This window comes from Rhododendron vialii, chromosome 3a, assembly GCF_030253575.1.
Source record: "Rhododendron vialii isolate Sample 1 chromosome 3a, ASM3025357v1".
Classification (NCBI taxonomy): Eukaryota; Viridiplantae; Streptophyta; class Magnoliopsida; order Ericales; family Ericaceae; genus Rhododendron; species Rhododendron vialii.
In genome coordinates this window covers 25,395,549-25,415,300 of record NC_080559.1, presented here as the reverse complement: position 1 = coordinate 25,415,300, position 19,752 = coordinate 25,395,549, and the positions used below count along the sequence as shown (strand labels likewise).

The 19,752-nt window shown below is 38.1% G+C and overlaps 3 protein-coding genes across 3 annotated transcripts; 1 reads left to right on the top strand and 2 right to left on the bottom strand.

Annotated features, from left to right (window-relative positions):
• Positions 1-1,278: 1,278 nt before the first annotated feature.
• LOC131320699 (polyadenylate-binding protein 1-like) lies at positions 1,279-12,510 on the bottom strand. Its single transcript, XM_058351497.1, has 6 exons — positions 12,206-12,510; positions 11,985-12,087; positions 8,913-8,983; positions 5,786-5,977; positions 5,569-5,699; positions 1,279-1,567 (listed from the first exon to the last, which is right to left on the bottom strand). The coding sequence occupies exons 1-6, from the start codon at positions 12,317-12,319 to the stop codon at positions 1,522-1,524; spliced, it is 657 nt and encodes a 218-aa protein (XP_058207480.1). The 5' UTR covers positions 12,320-12,510; the 3' UTR covers positions 1,279-1,521.
• Positions 12,511-14,125: 1,615 nt separating this feature from the next.
• On the top strand, positions 14,126-14,806 carry LOC131320700 (protein DOWN-REGULATED IN DIF1 11-like). Its single transcript, XM_058351498.1, has one exon. The coding sequence runs from the start codon at positions 14,172-14,174 to the stop codon at positions 14,628-14,630; it is 459 nt and encodes a 152-aa protein (XP_058207481.1). The 5' UTR covers positions 14,126-14,171; the 3' UTR covers positions 14,631-14,806.
• A 323-nt stretch (positions 14,807-15,129) lies between these two features.
• Positions 15,130-18,366, bottom strand: LOC131320697 (uncharacterized protein At1g28695-like). Its single transcript, XM_058351494.1, has 3 exons — positions 17,999-18,366; positions 17,416-17,793; positions 15,130-15,751 (listed from the first exon to the last, which is right to left on the bottom strand). The coding sequence occupies exons 1-3, from the start codon at positions 18,194-18,196 to the stop codon at positions 15,260-15,262; spliced, it is 1,068 nt and encodes a 355-aa protein (XP_058207477.1). The 5' UTR covers positions 18,197-18,366; the 3' UTR covers positions 15,130-15,259.
• Between the last annotated feature and the right edge of the window lie 1,386 nt (positions 18,367-19,752).

Below are 19,752 nucleotides of genomic sequence, written 5' to 3'. Positions count from 1 at the left end.
AAATGTTTAATGCATTTGTATTAGCTTTTCGTCAAAATTTTAAGGACAAAGAATCATTGTTCCGATAAAAGAAATTGAAAAAGTATAAAAATATTAACCAAAATTGGCAAAATAGGGGATTTTATTCACAAATACGTAGTCATTTTCTTCTCAATTTCCCAACGATACCCAGAAGAAGAAATAATAAGTAGTTACGTATTTCATTTTAATTAGTTTGTTATCTTCTTCTCCCATTATCTTCTCCTTTCGGAATTTTCACCACAAATGAAATATCCAAAAATCGATTCCCTCGTCAAGCGTCCAGAATGGGAATCCACTATTGATTGTGAAACTTGTGTACCTAAAATTTTGTGAACCATTGTTGTCAGTCACTTCTAGTACTATTAATTTGTTTGCTACATAAATGGACCCAATTACATCTTTAAGGGGTTAAAACTTCAAGCCCGCTGGATGCGTGTTGTATGTTGAATAGAATTGACAATGACGAGGGAATTGAAATTGAGATTTGTAGTGTAGTAGGAGTTACGGTGGAATTAGTTCCTTCGTTTTGATTGCGAATGTATGGACTAGAGCTACTCCAGGCGGACTGAACTGTCAAGTCCAAGCCCCTCGTGCCTAGAGTATTCAAAGTCCGACCTGACTCCATGTGCGGCCCTCCAATTCGACCATTGCTTGAGATATTTCACCGGGAGTTTAGTGCAAAAATCCAAAGGGAAATGTTATGAACCTTTTACTTTTCTCACCAAAAAGAGAAAGAAAAGAAGTCCTAACTTCTGCCAGCCTAGATTGGAAAGTATCTCTGGCTCCTATTGGTGAGGGAGATGGGATTTTACTTGAAATTTGTATTTCAATAAATATTTTTCTTGTGTTTCACAAATAAATTGCTCGATAAATTCTATACAATGAATGGTTCAAAGCATAGTAATGAAATTTTACAAGGCCACCCCAACATGCACCATTATAGTGCATTTGTTGCACTAGCCTCTGGAGGGACCCAAGTCCTCCGAAAAAGAAGAAAAATTCAAATAAAAACAAAATAACAAAAAGGCCCAAAAAGCTTAGGAAAACAACGCCTATCTTATGTTCTATAACCAAAGCTTCGTCAATTAATGGCGGACAAAACCACCTCTGCATACTGAACTATTAAAGCAATTGTCATTGAACCATTAATCAGGAATATTTTAAACATTGTCAGATCCAATATAATAAAATCCACCACACAGAAACTTCTCAGTACAGTTTGCCAATTCCAAATTTTGCCGAAACAGATAAGAAGCATGCAACCAAATAACTTAAATCCATAATCAAATAACTTAAATCCATTGACTCCTATAGTAAGCTACAAAAACTGAACAAAAAGAAAAGAAAGCGGGTCTGTCTTTCTGGTGTGCATATCATGGTACAAGTTCTTATGAAATCAAGTCTCCTAAAATGTCTCAACTCTGCAATTCATTTGTTCACAAATGAGGAAATTACGAAAACTAGAGTGTATCCTCAGACCCACAAATGCAAGATACGCGATTAGTACGGCCTGTACCGCATTGGCCGCCTGAACCTTGGAACCCTTCTGTACAAGAGAGAGAAAATAATATCAGGTAATTAACTCTAGAAGCGCAAATTGCAAAGTAATAAGGAGCAAATAGTAACAAGGCAATGCAGAAACAAGTCTTTCCCATCATAGGAGGAGTAAATGACACAATGCCCAAGCAAGTAGTTGCCTAATTATGAAATGAAAAATAGTACTAGTAAATAGGCAACCACATAAAAAAAGTACAACTAAAAGGACCCACGTTACAATGTAAACCCATCCTTCTCTTTCAAAGATCAGCCTCCAAGTATCCAGCTAACTGCAACAACAGGGAAATATATTCCCTGGCTTCCTTGACGGATAAGTACAGTAAAAGTCAACACAGATGCAATTCTCCGAGTTCTCTTCCGCATTCTAAACACTACATAGTTTCCCATTTTCCCTCTAAACTCGCAAAAGCTATTTGTGTCTCCCAACCATATCAGGGTCAGGGCCAGCCTAGGCACAAGGCCCAAAAGGTCTGGGCCTTGGGCATCCCAAAAATCCCAAATTTTAGGGGCACTACAATATTTTTACTACTTGGGTTTAGGGATGTAAATGAACCGAGCAGTTTGTGAGCTCAGATCGGCTCATTTAGTAAACGAGTCAAGCTCGAGCTCGAGTTTTCGGCTCGTCTCCACTAGGCTCGTTCGACAAAAGCTCGGCTCGTTAAGGGAGGCTCAACTCAATTAAAGATACTCATTTAGTAAATGACTAAGCTCGGCTCGTTAGCCGAGGTCGAGCTCACCGAAGCTCTGTTCGGCTCGGCTCGGCTCGTTTACACGTCAACTTGGGTTCAGTGTTCTAAAACTCGGAAATACTCGATGAGTACTCGGTACTCGGTGCCTAGCCGAGTAGAGTTAAGGCTACTCGGTGGGAATTACTCGGCCAGCCGATTACTTGGCATTACTCGGCGAGTACCGATTACTCGGTAAAATGAGATTACTCGGAATTGGGGAGAAAATCGAAAAAAAAACTGAAAAAATAGGGTAAAATGCATAATATGTTAAATTTGAAGGGTCGTTAGTGTAATTTCAATATAGTTTTATACTTACCCTAATCGAGTGAACACACTAATCAAGCTACTGCTGCTGTTCCAACGTTGAACTTTGTAATTGACTATTAATTTCGTACTTGGTTTCATTTGATTTGAACGTTAAAACTTTGCAATGGACTAGTAATTTTGTACTTAGTTTCATTTGGTTTGAACTATGAACATTGAACTTCTCATTATGCATTATGAATATCATTTGGGGAACATATAAAATAAAAAATCCAAGTAATTTCTACTCGCCGAGTAATCATCGAGTAATCGCCGAGCACTCGGCCTACAAGGTACAAGGTGGCCGGCCGAGCGAGTACCGAGTACCGAGTTTTAGAATATTGCTTGGGTTGGGTTTAAGTAGGACTCTTTTTAAGCTCAATAGAATGGAAAAAAATGCCCAATTGAAGGTACTGAGTTAGCCCAACCCACCATCCCAAAAGCCAAGTGCCCAACCCACCATCTCATAACCAAGCCCAAGTGCCCACCTTTATATTTGTTTATATGTAATGATTAGTAGAACTTTATATTGGTTTGGTTTTCTCGTATTGTGATTGTTGTAAAAATTGTTAAGTACCAACTCTTTAATGAAACTTTTATTTATTAGGCCTTAGGCACTAAAAACCCTTGGCCGGCCCTAGACCACATAGTATGCATAAAATCCCAACTTTCCGCAATCTCATATCAAAGTCTTGCTGTATCACAATCCATAGAAAATAAGGACGTCAACATCTTCACAGTCACACCATCCATTCAAACTCAATACTCCATAAGTTAGGACAAAGATATATTTTAAGGGATCAGGAGGGGACAAAAACAGTTTGGTCAGTTCTGGTGGAGAACTCAGTTCAACAGTGCTGCTTCTCTCTTCATCTGGTAGATTGGATGGTAATCACAGTCACTAACTGGAAGTGATATCAAGCCCAGCAAGAAACCCCCAAAATGAGAAAGAAGATGGTCCTAGAATAGCTAGGTATCTATAACAGTGTTTATCCATCCTAAAAAAAGGAGTAATGTAATTCGAAAAACAAACAAAAGACCGATCAAGATGTAGCTGTGAAGTGAATTCCCGCATCGCTTGGGTGTGGGTACCAAAGTACTCCAATTAAAAGCATAAAATTTATAGGCATGAGGACACCTTCACTTCAATAACTAGCTTTTGGGGTTGAGTTCTATCCAAGACTGTGTAACATGGTATCAGAGCTAAGTACTAGAGATGGGTAGGGTGTGTTTCTCTGGCCTGCACGCAACAGGTGTTGCCGAGTGAGCATGCTACGCGTGAGGGAGGGTGTGAAGTGAAGTCCCATATCGTCTAGATACCAAAGTAATTTGAAGTATATAAGCATGGGGGCACCCTCACTTAAATAGCTAGCTTTTGGGGTTGAGTTCTACCCAAGACCGTGTAAATTGTGAAAATAAATAAGAGACTGAAAGCAAAGATAAAGAATCAGGCACCTTTCAGATGAAACAGCCATATATTGAACTATTCTGTGATCCTATGAATACTAAAATTTAGACTTTTCCATGAGACAACTACGTGCCTCTTATCTTTGAATACAGTATAGGATAAGAAAAAAAAGAAGACACGTATTCAAGGAAACGCAGCGGTGTTCTCTATGAAAAATCTAATCATCCAATTAATGCAATTAAATAATTACTACTGACTGGAACTTCCAAAAAATTTCGCCCAAATCACTGATCTTAATAATAGAGTGCCTTGAAGAAACAAATAAATAACAAAGGAGAAGGCTTAAAATCGATATGATTACAGCATGAGGTCGATTTGGCATATAACCAAATACAACCATCAGTCACAAGTCTCACATGTCTTCATGCACTTTAAGCCTTGTCTACTATAGTGAAATATGTCCCAATTGAGGATAAAGGATCAAAGCATAATTCCACATTTTGCAATAAAAAAAACAGTGAATGCTATTTTCATATTATCACAGAGGTATCATGAAAAATAGAACTTGTTTTTAAATGTCGGTACACATACTGTCCATGTCTAGCAACCTCAAACTGTAACAATATGCAGTGTTATTAAGTACCTAGTATGAAATAGTCTTCATATCTTATTTTCCCTAGTGAAATGATGTTTAAACTCCACAACTGGTTTAAAGTCATTGTCCTAAGTGCAGTTCAATATGGCTAGAGGCAACCTCATATTGGAAAGTTCCGCACAAAATTTCTCTCTGAAATAATGCTCGCATCAGTAACATTGGAGCCTTAATTTTTTGAAGTTACGAAATGATTGGCAAAATCCCCTCTGGTTCTCATGGAACTGTATGAGAGAACATCCAGTTTGATAGCTCCTTATTGTGGAGCCAAGAAATTGAAGGAAAGAAAACAAAACTGGAGTTGCAATTGAAATTCAAATCCAAGCCATATTATGTTTCTCCCAGAGACTCGCTACATTCAATCAAAGTTCATTGGGGACATGGTTAAGGAGATTTGCTTGTGAAAGGGATAAGGGGTGGAAGAAAGTGCCGTGTTCCAGATATGGGCAAGGTTGTGGGGTGCATGGTCCTCACGGGGCTTTGTTTCTCTCTCTTTTCCTATTAGAAATTAAGTATGGGGCTAGAGTGGATACAAGAATACGAAGCTCTGGAAGTTGATTCTGCTACGTGGCTCATTTGAAGAGAGAGGAATCATAGACAGTTTGACAAGGATGAGATGTTGCTAAAAATTAAGAGTCTTTTCCTTTCTAGTTTGTTTAGTTTGGGAGTTGAGGGAGTGCAAACAAACCCTTGATCAATTGCTTGATATGTTAGATATTTTTGGCGTTCAGAGAGGTGTATAGGCTTTATTTATTGTTTGGCCTCTGTTGGTCTCTTTGGTACATGGGTCGCATCTCTTGATACCTTTTTAATACTTTAATTAGTTATCAAAACAAAAATGTTTCTCCTTATCCCATCTTTTAATTTTACCAGCAAGCAAAATCCTACTTCTTACTTACCCATATCCAAATGAAGGATAGAAAGGTGGACCGGGCATGAAGGGCCTTCGGGATGGAAAGCCAAAATATGGATTCGGACGCCTTCCTCGATACTGTTTCATTCCAGGTACATTAGTTCGTTTTGCAGACACCTGCATAAAAAACAGAATCCATTTATCATGGAATAACTAAATTAAAACCTTCGTTAAAGTTGTTCAATCAAACTTAATTTGAAAACCTTCAACTGGCGCCCATGCAACTCTGATTCGTTCAAAAGAAGGGCATTCTGAATAGCTTCAACCTCCACAAACTCCACATAAGCAAATCCTTTCGGTTGACCGAATTTATCTGTCAAAATAGTGACCCGATTGACAGTCCCACAAGATTGGAAGTGCTGTTGGACCTCCTCAGGTGTACATGCGTAGTCTACCTGAAGTTCAAAACATAGGAAAAGTAAAATTATTACCCTCTCATAGTGTTCACTTACACACTGAAGAAATGCATTAGGACGTACAAGCCAATAAAAGGAGGTCAGGAGTTCAAACATATTACAAAAGTTCAAATATGAGGAGAGCCATCCACCCACTTGAAAAAAATAACTTGAAGTTGAAAAACTATATCAGTTTTCTCCCCTCGGCTATAAGTTCTTTAAGTTTACATAGAAGCATAAAAGTTTGCAAATGATTCCACAAACTTGATAGGTCCAACAAGGTGATACAAAACAAAACAAAAAAAAAGCCTCCCATTTCCATATGATCAATGTCAATCATGCCAACAATGGGACGATGAACTTCTGAGGCATAATCCGAAGCAGACTGCGTAAACCCTTCCTATAGCTCTAAGATAGTTTGAATCACACTCTGTGGTGCACGAGATACATGATTAGGTGTTTTAGCTAGGGGTATTCTACACGAAAACATGTATAATGGAGTTGAACTAGCAAATCACATGGTGATCAAAAAAAAAAAAAAAACTAGCAAATCGCAACTCTTGAGATAAGAAAAAATCCCTGTATTAGTATAAATCAAGTATCATTCCTTTTGAAATCATCAATTAAAATTGAAACTGACAGAAAATTTGAAGATGATTATCAAGTGCATTTTCTATTTTAACTCATTTGTCAAACAAGCTGCCAAGGCAAGCCTAGAGTCAAACAGCTCCATCACGTTAACTGGGCAGGTGCACTGGAATTAAACGGTGGAAGGAAACAGTGCAAAAATCTATGCCCAAGGTATAGCAGGAGATCAGATAATGCCACTAGACCGACAGTCCCAAGGTGGGGAAATAAAGGGACAATATAAAGCTGACACGAAATTCTGAATGTTATTGCAATCAGATCATGTAACATTGTCAAATAAAAGGTACTAGTGTCTAGTACAATACATTTCTCATGCAATAATCCAAGCTTCAACAATTTCTAGAAATTTCCAAACAAAGAAATCACAAGTCCAAGGTTCCTAACAAAGATATTGGGAAAAGTTGACAAAAGATTCAGTAATAAAAAGCAGGCATTTCCACTTGGAATAATTGGAAGAAAAAACAACCTTTTCTGGTTAACACTGGGAATACACATAACTTTCTTTATCATTGTTGGCATGCACCACGGCACTGTGTTACAGGGCTTTGACACAAGGAGTGCAGGATATGCTTTATTATCTTTCCTGAATGTCCTAAATTTTATAGTTTCCAGACATTCCATCATTATATAAACCCCTAAGCTACGAAGCAATGGATATTCATATGGTTTGAGAAAAAACTAATTTAAGCATTTTATTTTAGCTTTTGAGTGGATTATACTTGGATATTTCTCTATTCTTCTCTATTTATTGGGTGCACTTTTGGTCCATCCATATCCAATCTATACGAGTGCTACTATCCTGTTAGGGACTCGGTGGTCCTCTTACCTAATTGTAAGCCATGCTTAGAATTACCCATATGACTTGATTACATCTACAATTTGTGGTGCTGAAACTGTGTTGACAGAGAATTGTGACTATTTTGGTAAGTATTATGCCACTGGTTTTGTATATTAGGGGTTTGTGTAACTTAAAACACCTACAAATGTGTTTGGTGTTTCTTTTGTTTACTTCTACTTGCTATTTCATAAATGCTACAAACAACTTCATTTGATTGTTTTTCCCCTGTTCCAGAAGGTATGGCAAAGGATTCATTTCTAGCAGGGGGTGATCAACAACGAAGGGACAAGGGAGCAAGAAAGGGTTTCCTCGAGGCATGGTTTTTGTGAGCTTCTACTGTTTTAATTTCTAAGCGATACTATTTCTGTTAAGACAATAGTTGAAGCATATGGTAAGGTAACAACTAAAGCTATAAGGACAGATCAGGTGTTGGTAGACCCTGTGCTTTAACAATTCTATCAGGAGCTCATATATATCAACTTCAATTCCATCTTGGACTAATAATCTCTCCAGTATTTTTGTGGCTTCTATGATTCTGCAATTTTGACAGCCACATGAGCTTTGATGGAGCAATGGCTCTCTCTCTCTACAGATCAGGTGTTGGTAGACCCTGTGCTTTAACAATTCTATCAGGAGCTCATATATATCAACTTCAATTCCATCTTGGACTAATAATCTCTCCAGTATTTTTGTGGCTTCTATGATTCTGCAATTTTGACAGCCACATGAGCTTTGATGGAGCAATGGCTCTCTCTCTCTACAGATCAGGTGTTGGTAGACCCTGTGCTTTAACAATTCTATCAGGAGCTCATATATATCAACTTCAATTCCATCTTGGACTAATAATCTCTCCAGTATTTTTGTGGCTTCTATGATTCTGCAATTTTGACAGCCACATGAGCTTTGATGGAGTATGGTATGGCTCTCTCTCTCTCTCTCTCTCTCTCTCTCTCTCTCTCTCTCTCTCATGTAGTGTTCCTCGTGTTTATGACATTGTACTTCATTTGATCACGTTCCCATTGAAATAACATTTGATTTTGCCTCCTGTAACAATTTTTAATTAATCGTACAGTGATTTTGCGGATTATAAAAGGATCAACGTAGCTTATACGTCCAAACAACATGACTGTCTACCCATATTACTGGCAAAAATTAGTGCTGCAGTAAATTATACTCTCAAGTGTATATCTTTATTTTGTTTGGATGATATAAATTGAAATACTTATTCAAATAACTTTACTTGCTAGGCTTGAGTTTATGCATACCTTATTTTCATGAAGTACCTTTAGGCACGGGCAATTTCTAGTACGCTTACAAGTTACAATCAATAACACGTGTTTTCATACAAATAGTATTACAGGGATATTTTCATTAGATGAATACCAATAGCTTGGAATGAGGATAACTCAATTTGTACAAAAAGGCACGAAGGAAAGTGTAAAACCTCACATTACCAACATAAATGGACCGCGAATCCACCTCCTCCTTTTCAGCTTGAGTAGCAGAGGCACCAGAAGAGTCTTCATACATGCCCATAATACCAAAAAAGCAAAAATTGAGAATCAAGAAGTTAATATGGAAATGCTGACACCACATAAGTCAGAACCTTGCATACACAAGATAGAGTTGTACAAGGACAAAATGGTAAACTGATTTCTTTAAATACAAATGAGTCAAACCAAAATTTCCGTCATAACATTTAGCGCAAGTTTATGTTCAAATCTGAGGATACACCAATTAAAGTGGTAAGGATCGTGCATCGATATGCATTATGCGCAGCATAAATCAACAAAGACATAAAGAGGAAAAATCTCCCATTGTCTGCAATAGCGATACAAAACCATTTCTTAAGCAAAGGTAAATGCATTGCCAACATTCAAAAGCAAAAACTGATGACATTCTAGGGTAACCAAGGGTTCAAAACTTCACATGATGCGTCAGGTAAATATGGTAGAACAACCATTAGCATGCTCAAGTCTAGCTTTAACCCGAGACATTGGTGTCCATAACCTACCCTTCCATTTGCATAAAGAGGACAGATTAGAGGATCTGTGAAGCTGCAGGAATCACATCTGCTAGTCTCCCACTCAAATTACCGTGGCCTTAAAAAAAATGACATGACGGAACTGTAAGTCGTTTATTTCGGAATTCCTAGTTTATACTTTTATCATAGCAAGATAAGATACTTTGGCAACTAAGAAGCGTGGACACGTCTACCGGCCTCACGTATCCATGTCCGACAAGTGTCGGCCACGAACACGACACTCCACTCCACTCTCCGGACACGTATTGAGCATGCCTAAATACTTGTCCAATGTTATTATTATATTTGTTTTACTTAGACACATTGAGGATACTCTAGGACATGTTGGCAACACTCTTGGAGCATGCTAAGGGCTCATTAAAATGTCTTTGACGTTTATATGAAATAATAACATACCTCTATAATACAAATACACTCCACATTGACATGTCCGTTTCCTAATTTTCAGAGAAATGGCGTGTCCGTGTGTCAATGCCGTGTCCGTGTCCGTATCCGTGTCCGTGCTTCTTAGGTGAGGAGAGATGCTGCTACGAAATCAGGCATTAAACATTTGGGCATAGAGAAGTTAGATGAAATTCAAAAGGAGATTTCCAGTGGTCCTAAATTGGGGAAATCACAGGAGAGGAAGTCCTCATACGACCAACATAAATGGAAAGTTGTTCCAGGAGATAGATGCTACTATGAAAGACTTAGTTAAGTGACGAGGAATTACTGCACTTTTTTTCCCCGAAAGGCAAAATCCCTGCATCTGAATGTCTCCACTCTATGACCTCGGCATGCTAACATATATAAATGGAAGTTATTCAGGTACTAATAAATTTGGGAGATCATGAGAGAGGAAGTTACCACATTACTTTAGTGACAAGGAATCCCTATACTTGAATGTCTCCACTCCACTCTAAGACCTCGGGGTGCTTACATATACGAATCGGAAGTTATTAAGTAAGTAAAGTAACAATAAATATGGGAGATCACAAGAGAGGACATCACAATGATGAGGGTGCTTTCCAAAATGGGTGAGATAGACATGGAAGTGCTCATATCTCTGCCCTCCACTTGCATAACCTTTCTATTTTCATTGATGAGGAATCCCTCCAAGGCATATTCACTTTGGAACTACCCCAAAAAGACAAAAGACAAAAGACAATTTTCCAGAACCATCCACAATAAATAGGATATGAAAACAGGGGCACTGGTTTAGTAGTTAAAACTCAACCTATGTTCGGGCCTAAGAGCAGCCATTTTATGCTATTGCCTATAATGACAAATGTTCGGCCTCTACACAATCTAGAGACCTCTCATGACGCGAGGCATAAGCCTCAAGGCGTAGAGCCAAAAAATGAATAAATAAGAAAATAGTAGGATGAATTCACAAAAAAGTATGTTATGTCATAACAAGATAGTGCATTAATAGATCCAACTTTTAAAAGCACTCTAAATTGTCTCGCAAATACGCAAAAACCTGGCATCTTTGCCCCAACCTTAAATGAACCGACTCTTTACTTACAAAAAGAAAAAGAACCAACTCGTCTGAGACGTTTGCCTTGATCATTTGGGTGGAAAAGCGTGAAAAGCATACGCCTCCGTATATCTCTAATGGATGGGCAAACGCTTTTGTGGTTCTCTACCCAAAAATCAATGCCCAGAGGCGTCTTTGCTTTGCCTTGCCACGAGGCGAGCCCAAAACTGCCTTCGAAAACATTTAGACCAAATGGATATCAATTAATTGTACAAAAGCAATGCGGGTTGTCACCTGGACAAAGCGACATAAAGTTCTTCAGAAAGCCACAGTATCCTAAAAGAACGGAGCACGTGCCGCTCTTTTAGTGCGCATGTTTATATCTAATATCTTCCTTTTTCTGGATTCACTGTTGCGTGTTTTTTGACATAGATTTGGAGTCACAACATAGTTTTCAAGTTTCCATATCTCGTTCTTTCCATTTTTATATTAAATTGTAACCTCAATTCTTAATGCAGGTGAAACATTATCCACCAGGATGCATGCTATTGAGGCATCACCAATCTCAAGTGCACCTCAAAAGAGCTCAACATCCAGGAAAGGCAGGATACCAAAATCATTGGCACTTAATTGTGGGCATTTTTGGAGGAACAATTCTACATAGAAATTATTTCCCCTTCCAATCGTAGCCCATATTAGACACAAACACAAAAAGTAAATATTTGCACAAATTATCCAACTTTATTTACCTCTCAAACCCATGAATAGTCATATGACTCCAGAAGAACAAGAACAACGCGATGACCTAATGCCTAGTTTTACACTCCCCACCCCAAAGCTGAATTATCCTCAAGTACAAGCTTTCATTCGCACCGGTACAAAAGAGCACAACCAAAGGTCAACACGGAAGCAGAACGCGTGGCAAACAATAAAAAACATACAAATCAAAACTACCCAATCAATTCCGGCTGCATGCACTTATACATGTCTCTGTGTGTGTTATACAATGAGAGAGTACCTTGAACGGCACCCATCTCCTTCTCGACTTTCGCCTGCATTTCGCGCAGGGCTCCTGCTTCTTCCTCGATCTCCTTGAGCCTCTTCTTCATGTCCTCCAAATCCTGTCCAACAAATTAGGGCAAACTACATAGCGTTATAGACATACGCATACATAATAGATATATATATATATATATATATATATATATATATATAGAGAGAGAGAGAGAGAGAGAGGACCTTGGAGTTATCCTCCTCTTCAGCCCTAGACATGTCGACATCGGCATCCATATCTCCATCTGGTATTTCTCCCCCGTAAACCTCATGTTCCTGCTCTTGGTCTAGATGCTCCATCTCTCTCTACTACTTCTCTTACTCTAGCCCCTCTCTCTCTCTCTCTAACTATCTATCTATATCTGCATATATGAATATTGCGTGTACGAGTGAGACACTGGTTCGAGTTTGTGTGTAGAGGTTGTGTTTAGGTTTTTTCTACTACTCTCCCAGCCCAGACACGAGCAATTCTAGGGCACGGATTTGAGGCGTGGTCGACGAAGCTGATAATCTCTGATTTTTGTCGGGCTACCGACTACGGGTTGGACCTCAAATTGGGTCACTGTGTGGGCCGAATTGTTTAGTTATTTATCTACGGAATGATGACGGATTTGACTACAAGCCCGTTACTTATACGGCCCACTATACATCCTGTAAAATCCCCCCTTAATTTTTCTAGAAACTAGAAGCCGGTCCTAATTTTTAGATTTGGTTTCATCCCAATCCTAAGGTGGCATTCCGCTAAATATTATTTTCACTTTTTCTTATTTTGTTCTTCTTCAAATTGTTTGTTAATTTTGCACTTCACTTTTTTAATTTTCCGATTCATCTGCGAATCGGAAAAGTAAAAATTATGACTTTTATCCAAATATTTTTCGAAATATCCAAAATAAAGCCCAAAAACTGGCTTTATCTTAAATATTTTTAAAAAATATTTGGATAAAAATCATAAAAATAATACAACCATGTTTATCTTGGGGGTCGTAGAACGGTAGAAACAATTACTATATTTTTTGCGTTTTGTGACACTACAAGAAAAAACATAATTCCCGACTAAAGGTTTAGTCACCTAAGGTGGCCTTTTTAGTTGTGAAATGGTTTTACCGACTAAATAATTTGGTCGGTAATTTAGTCGGGAAATGAGAGTCGACAAATGTAATTGCCAACTAAATAAAGTTTAGTCGGCTAATGTGTGGTTTTTAGCGACTAAACTATTTTTGTTTGTACCAAAACTAAAGTGCTTAAAGCCAAATCTTGTGCACTCCAATTTTAACACAAACAAAAATAATTTTGGCACTAGCAATAACCTTTCATTTCTACTATATGTTCTTTTTTTCTGCTTACCCCTTTGTAGAGCAAATGCCATGTAAATGCCCTATTTCTTGGAGGGAATGACTTCGGTGTCCCCGGTCATTTTAGGGACACCATAACTTTTGACATAACAAAACTATTATGAGTATAACCAAAAACCATTACAAGCATAACAGAATCATAGCAAGGCATAACCAAAACCATAGCAAGGCATAACTTATTTGTTATGCCTTGGTTGGGTTTAGTTACGCCTTGGTTGGTTTTTTGAATATTCTTTGGTTATGCCTTGTTTGGGTTCTGTTATGCTTGTAATTGATTTTAGTTATGCTCCTAATGGTAAAGTTATGCCAAAAATTACGGTGTCCCCAAAATGACCGGGGACACCATAGCATCATCCGGATAGTGATATGGTGTCTAATTAATCTTACAGTGTCTTCGTTATACCTCTTGTAATTTTCTTTTATACCTCTTGTGGTTTATGTTATGCCTTTTGTGGTTTAATATTATGCCATGTATGGTTCTATGTTATGAAAAATGGTGTGCCCTTATGCCGAGTGCATTTTCGGCCGTTGGATCACATATAAAAATTTTAAAATGTAGAAAAAACACTCACACAATTTAGCGGCGCAAATGCACTCGATACAAGGTCACACCATTTTTCAGCACAGATGATCTCCGGCCAAAACCATGCCAAGGAAACTCCTTTTTTAATTACTGTAAACTGCAACAATCAAATTCAATTCCCAATTAATGCGTCATTAACCCTCAAAAACACAAACCACGCCTATTTCATCATCTCTCTCCTTCTCTACGACTCTATCTAAACTTCCCCGTGACAACCATGCAAAAACTCACCGCACCCTCCCTCCTCCTCCTCCTCGCCATCTACACCGCCGCCGCGTCCAAAACAGCACCGAGCCCAGCAGCGGACGCCGACATCTCACCGGTGCCATCGCCTGCCGACAGCGACGAGCACTTCCTGAAAACCTGCGTCGAGAAGTTCACCGACGAGTGCGGGAACCAGGTGTTCCGCGGCGTGTTTCAGCACGCGGCGGTCACGGGGCCATGCTGCAAGAACCTCGTGGGCGTGGGGAAGCGGTGCCACGACGGGCTGGTTCGGAGGATCCACGAGGCCGACGTGCGGAGGGTGCGCAAGGGTAACCACGGATCAGGCGGGGCCGTTAATGAGAAGCACGTTGCGAGGATTTTGCCAAGGAGCGAGAAGGTCTGGAGCGATTGTGTGAGGCTCGGGGTGGCCCCTGGTCGTGTTCTCCCAGCACGCGTGCGCTGGTTGCCCTGAGATGGTTTGCTTTATTTTATTTTTTTAATTTTTGCTGAAGCGATGGCTTGGATTAGTGTGGTTGGAAAGTGAATAAAGTCAGAGTACTCATCGAAGAAAAAAATTTATGTTGATCGGACGTACCACACTCGATTTTTACTTGTTGTAGAGACGATCATGATATTTCGAGGTTTACGGCCAACGTCAAAGTTGGTCCTAATTCGGATAGTGATTTTTACATTCCTCGTTCTTATAACCACATTTTTTTTTCCCTCTTGTGATTTTGAATTTACAGTATTATTCTTTCAAGTGTGATAGAGTATACAAATAAAATGTTGATTTTGTAAATTCATATCATAATTGGACAAAAAAGAAAATGCAGTTATATAAACAAAAGAGAGTATAAAAATCAATTACCTCTAATTTTTATTTTTAAACGTATTTACTGGGAGGTATAAAACCAATTCCTTACCCTTTTAGAGTGTAAATTTTTTTAATCTCTTTTAACAAATCTTGGTCATCCTTGCACTTTTTCAATCCGTAAATTATCCGTAAGAATGAGCCCATTTGCCATCACCATTCTCTCTCTAAACAAATAAATGAAAATCCTAAGATCATATATACAACTTCAAGGAACATTTGAATAGTTCTCAATTGTCCCAGGAATGTACACAAGCTAAGTGCTCTGACCATCGAAACGTCGACGTCTCATTGGCAAACAAGCCCTTAGCCCTCCTCCAATCATGAATTACAATCGTTAGATCAGCCACTTTGGCTCTTATCGTACGACAACAATTAGCATGAACCGTCACCACAACGCCCACATTTCTACTATTTTCGCAAAAGCCACTGAAATAAAGTGTGTCCAAAAACCTAACGTTGAGTGCTAAGTCTCTAAACAAACCATTTCTCATGAGCGCCTTCAAGACGTCCTGCTCTTTCGTCCAGAAGTAGACTTCTTTTTTTGCGTACCAATGATCAAACAATGCAATTGTCTTGTTGTTCGATCTGATCATGTAGAAACCAGTGTTGATGAAGTCGGGTTCGGACCCGTTGAATATATCGACACTGATTTGAAAGTCTATCGTTTCATTTGGGCTCAAAATGGAAAATGGATTCCTAAACCATAACACATCGGTGTCCTGCATTCAAGGACATAATTGATCAAGTTTAAGACCCATATTGCATATCTTTTGATATTCATATTGAAATATATAAGTAATCAAAAATAGCACAAATTTCAAAAATAGACCAACAAATGCGGACGGAGGTAATAAAATAAATCAACTGAATTTTTAGTACATAAATGACAAACATATACCATCTAAAAAGTCTACATGTTCTGAATTATTTTTTTGTCGTTAGTAATTTTGGTTCAAATTGATTTTGTACTTTTTCAATTTCTCTCATTAAAGCGAATTGAAAAAACATAACGTCCCGAGAGGATCAAACTTTTGAAAAAACAAAAGAAATGAAACAAAAAAAAAAAATTAGTCGAAATCAATCCTTGCGTACATGCATACAATTTGTTTGTTTAGAAGTCCGGCCTACTTCTGTGTGAGTATCGAATAAAGGGAACAATTAGAATCGACCATGTGATTTTCAATCCCCCAATCTTCGGCACCAACTTAGGCTTAGTTAGCTGGTTGATCTTAGAAAAGGAAACTAAAGTCAACTTTTTATTAATAGGCTTTAAACCTAGGTGGGTTGGTCGGAGACAGATTTACAGGACTCCGTCCCCGCCACATTCTATACTGGGACGGAGCCGAAGACGGGAAAATTGGAAAGATATTGAAATCGGAAAATAATTGGGTCTTCATTCACCGTTCAAATTTTCACTAACTTTATTCTTGACAGGATTTAAGAAAACAAAATATCTAATGAGTGATGAGAGGGTAAAAAAAAAAACAACAGAGAGAGAGAGAGAGAGAGAAGAAGAAGAAGGAGGAAACAAGATGAAATCTTTATATTTGTGTGTGTATAATTAGTAATTTCATTATTCCTCCGAGTACTCACGATCAGACTAAAAAGGGGCGGGGTAACAAATATCACCCCACCCCATTCCCTTTTCGAATCAGGGAATATCCGTTCAGATCGGAATAGGGAGGTCTGAGGGGGGAATGGGATGGATGAAATTAGGTACTATCCCTGCAGTGCCTACCCGAAACAAATTTTTAGTGCGGGTCTTTCATAGCCAAGTAAATTAATTTCTTAAAACGATTTGGAAGATCATGCACATAAAAGTTCAAACCAGCATAGTATGACCTGCAGAATCATATTTTTATAGACAATCAACAAAAATATTGACATTGACATTAATCAAAATCAGTTATAATCATGACAAGATTCGATTCATTCCAACACAGAACTCCTGAGAATGAAGCTTTAAGTATTTATTCGTAACAATAACACCAGCGCGCATTTCAAGGTTATTTTTGGGGCAAAAATTGGGAGCCGAAGTGGTTGCTTCATGGGGCCTCTTTAGGACCGGCCCTATTCCTTGGCTCTCCAAACTGATTGTACGTGTTCATTTTTGGTTTCTAGAATCAACTCTTTCTCTCTGCTAACGGTTCCCAATAAATTATTTTTTTAATTATTATTCTTATTTTTCTATCTATCTCTATTGATTTATTGCTCCAAAAATCTCCTTCGAAACCTAAACCAAACAAAGATGGTAAACATTAGCTCTTTTTCCCTTCTCTTTCCTTTCCTCTTTCTACTTAAATACAGGTTAGTGTTTAATTATTCTCATGAATGTGTCGGAAAAAAAAGAGAGTCAAGTTTCCATGCAACCAAACAAACATACCGTGAAAATGAAGTTGTAGCCACGCTTTAATACATCCCCAAGAAATAAAGTCCTCCTCCACATCATCTTGATAAAATCTTTAGACATGTATACCTTCTCCCCGGCAAAGTCTTCACCGTCCGTTTCAAGCTTGTAGCAATGAAGCCGGAGAAACTTACACCGCTCGTAGGATACTTGATCAGCGGCCACGATCAAAAGGTGATCTATTAACCCCCAAGTACCATCGCCGAGCCAAAAACTCTCCATGAATAGATCAAGCATCGACTTGTCCCCTTCCACATAGGCTTTGTTTACCATGGTGATGATTACAGTCTTGTTCTCAGTCGATGTTTCGGCTAAAACCATGTCGAGTTCATCCCGCTGAACAATCATTTCAAACTGTAGAATACGCAAATAGTCGGTATCAATAATACGGTATCGTATCGGGTAATGATGCATATATAACTACTATGATTCAAAAAAACTAATAAATAGTTGAAATCGAATATGTGTGAAACATCATAATTATAGTTGCTAGTAACAACTCAAAGGCAAATATGGGTAGCAAGAAAGGAAATACTAAAAAAAAAAGAAAGATGGTCACCGTGGTTGAGGAATTGCGAGGGGGATTAGGGGTGGAAAAGATAGGGCGGAGGCGGGAGGGAATGGAAATGAAGTAAAGTGAGCCGAAGAACAAGAGTAACAATATTGAGAAATCGAAAGCTCGATTCTTCACCATATTGGTCATGTGATTCGATTCTGGGCAAGGGGGCAACCCCTCGGTAGAGGAACTCTTCTTCATCTTTGGATTTCGTCTTCTAGTTTGTGGGCAATTGCATCTATCTATCTGTCTATCAATATTCTACGCAAATCGGTGAGCTTCCAAAGCTTCCAAACTTCCATTCTTGAATTTCTAACGTGCATTGAACATAGAACCGAAAAAATATTAAACTATATTTTTAAGCAACTAGCGTACGTTGTACCCATTTTATACACGGGACCAAATTGATTTTTTTTATTCTGTGCATCGAACGGACACAAACACTAGTTCCCTAAAAATACGTGTCTTCCTAAAAATATGCATGGCCTCTCTAATTTGATCATAATAACTACTCATTCTTATCTTTTTAAAACCACTTGTTCTTATCTAAAATTTAAATAAATAAAAAAAAAACAATTCAAAACATCCATAGGCCCCCCACTTTTTGCTAATAAAAAAAATACAATACTAGAGACAAAGAAAATTTATTTTGAAAATACTCCGAAAAGAGCAACTAGTAGTTGAAATTTACTTTGATGTGTGTGACTCAATTATTAAAGTGATTCTCAACGACTCATTGCTTTTTTCGGGATACTTTTTGGATAAGTTTTTTTTGTACCTAACATTCCTCATAAAAATATATCCCGAAATCACGCCGAACAAATATTTCTTACGGCTAATAAAAGTCTATTAACGATCATAAATACCTCTAAAATTTTATTTGTTTTTTTTTTTTTGTTTTGGGTACCCAGCACTGTGGATATTATCGTGACCTCGTTCTTCTCACGAATCCAAAAGGATAATCCTTTTTCTAACTTGAGATGGACCAGAGGGGGACACCGTACACATTCTACGGATCTTGTACTCCATAACTAGGAAAAATTACCAAAACCATCCTCGAGGTTTCTGTAATTTACAGATGGCCCCTTCACATTTGGAAGATTAAAAAATATCCCATTTTCTCATAATCTTGTTGTGATGTAGCCATCAAGAAGTTCGACGGAATCTACCTAAGACTATCAAGTTCTAGTTACAGTAGATCACATTGTCCTTGGGTAACTTGTGAAATACTAAAGAGATGACAGACTGCAAAAGGATAGTTCGGTCGACTAGACTTAAGATTTGATAATGTCAGACAAATTCTGTCGAACTTTCTAGCGGCTACATGACAACAAGAGAATAATAAATAATGCGGTCACATTTGGGGTGATAACGGACAACTCTCTATAATTGATATATCTCGTTAGTATTTATTGATTCTCGAATTTATATTGGTCAATAGTTGACAATATTGGTTACTGCATTAAGAAAAAAAAAACTAATTAAGAGTTGTAAAATATTGATTAAACCATAAACATACACGTAAAAGCATCACATCTGAAATAACTGAAAAATCGTTATGATAATAGGTACTATACTATGTGGTTGTACGTGGCAAGAAAAATGCTTATTGATTCCAAGTACTTGGTCGAGTGAAAGCAGTACCACTTTTATGTGATCTATTCCTCGAGCTTTCAAATTTGACTCTCCCCACCTGATGTGTACAGTTCATCATTTTTAGGGCTTGTGTCAGGCCTGTTTGGATGATCTAAATTATT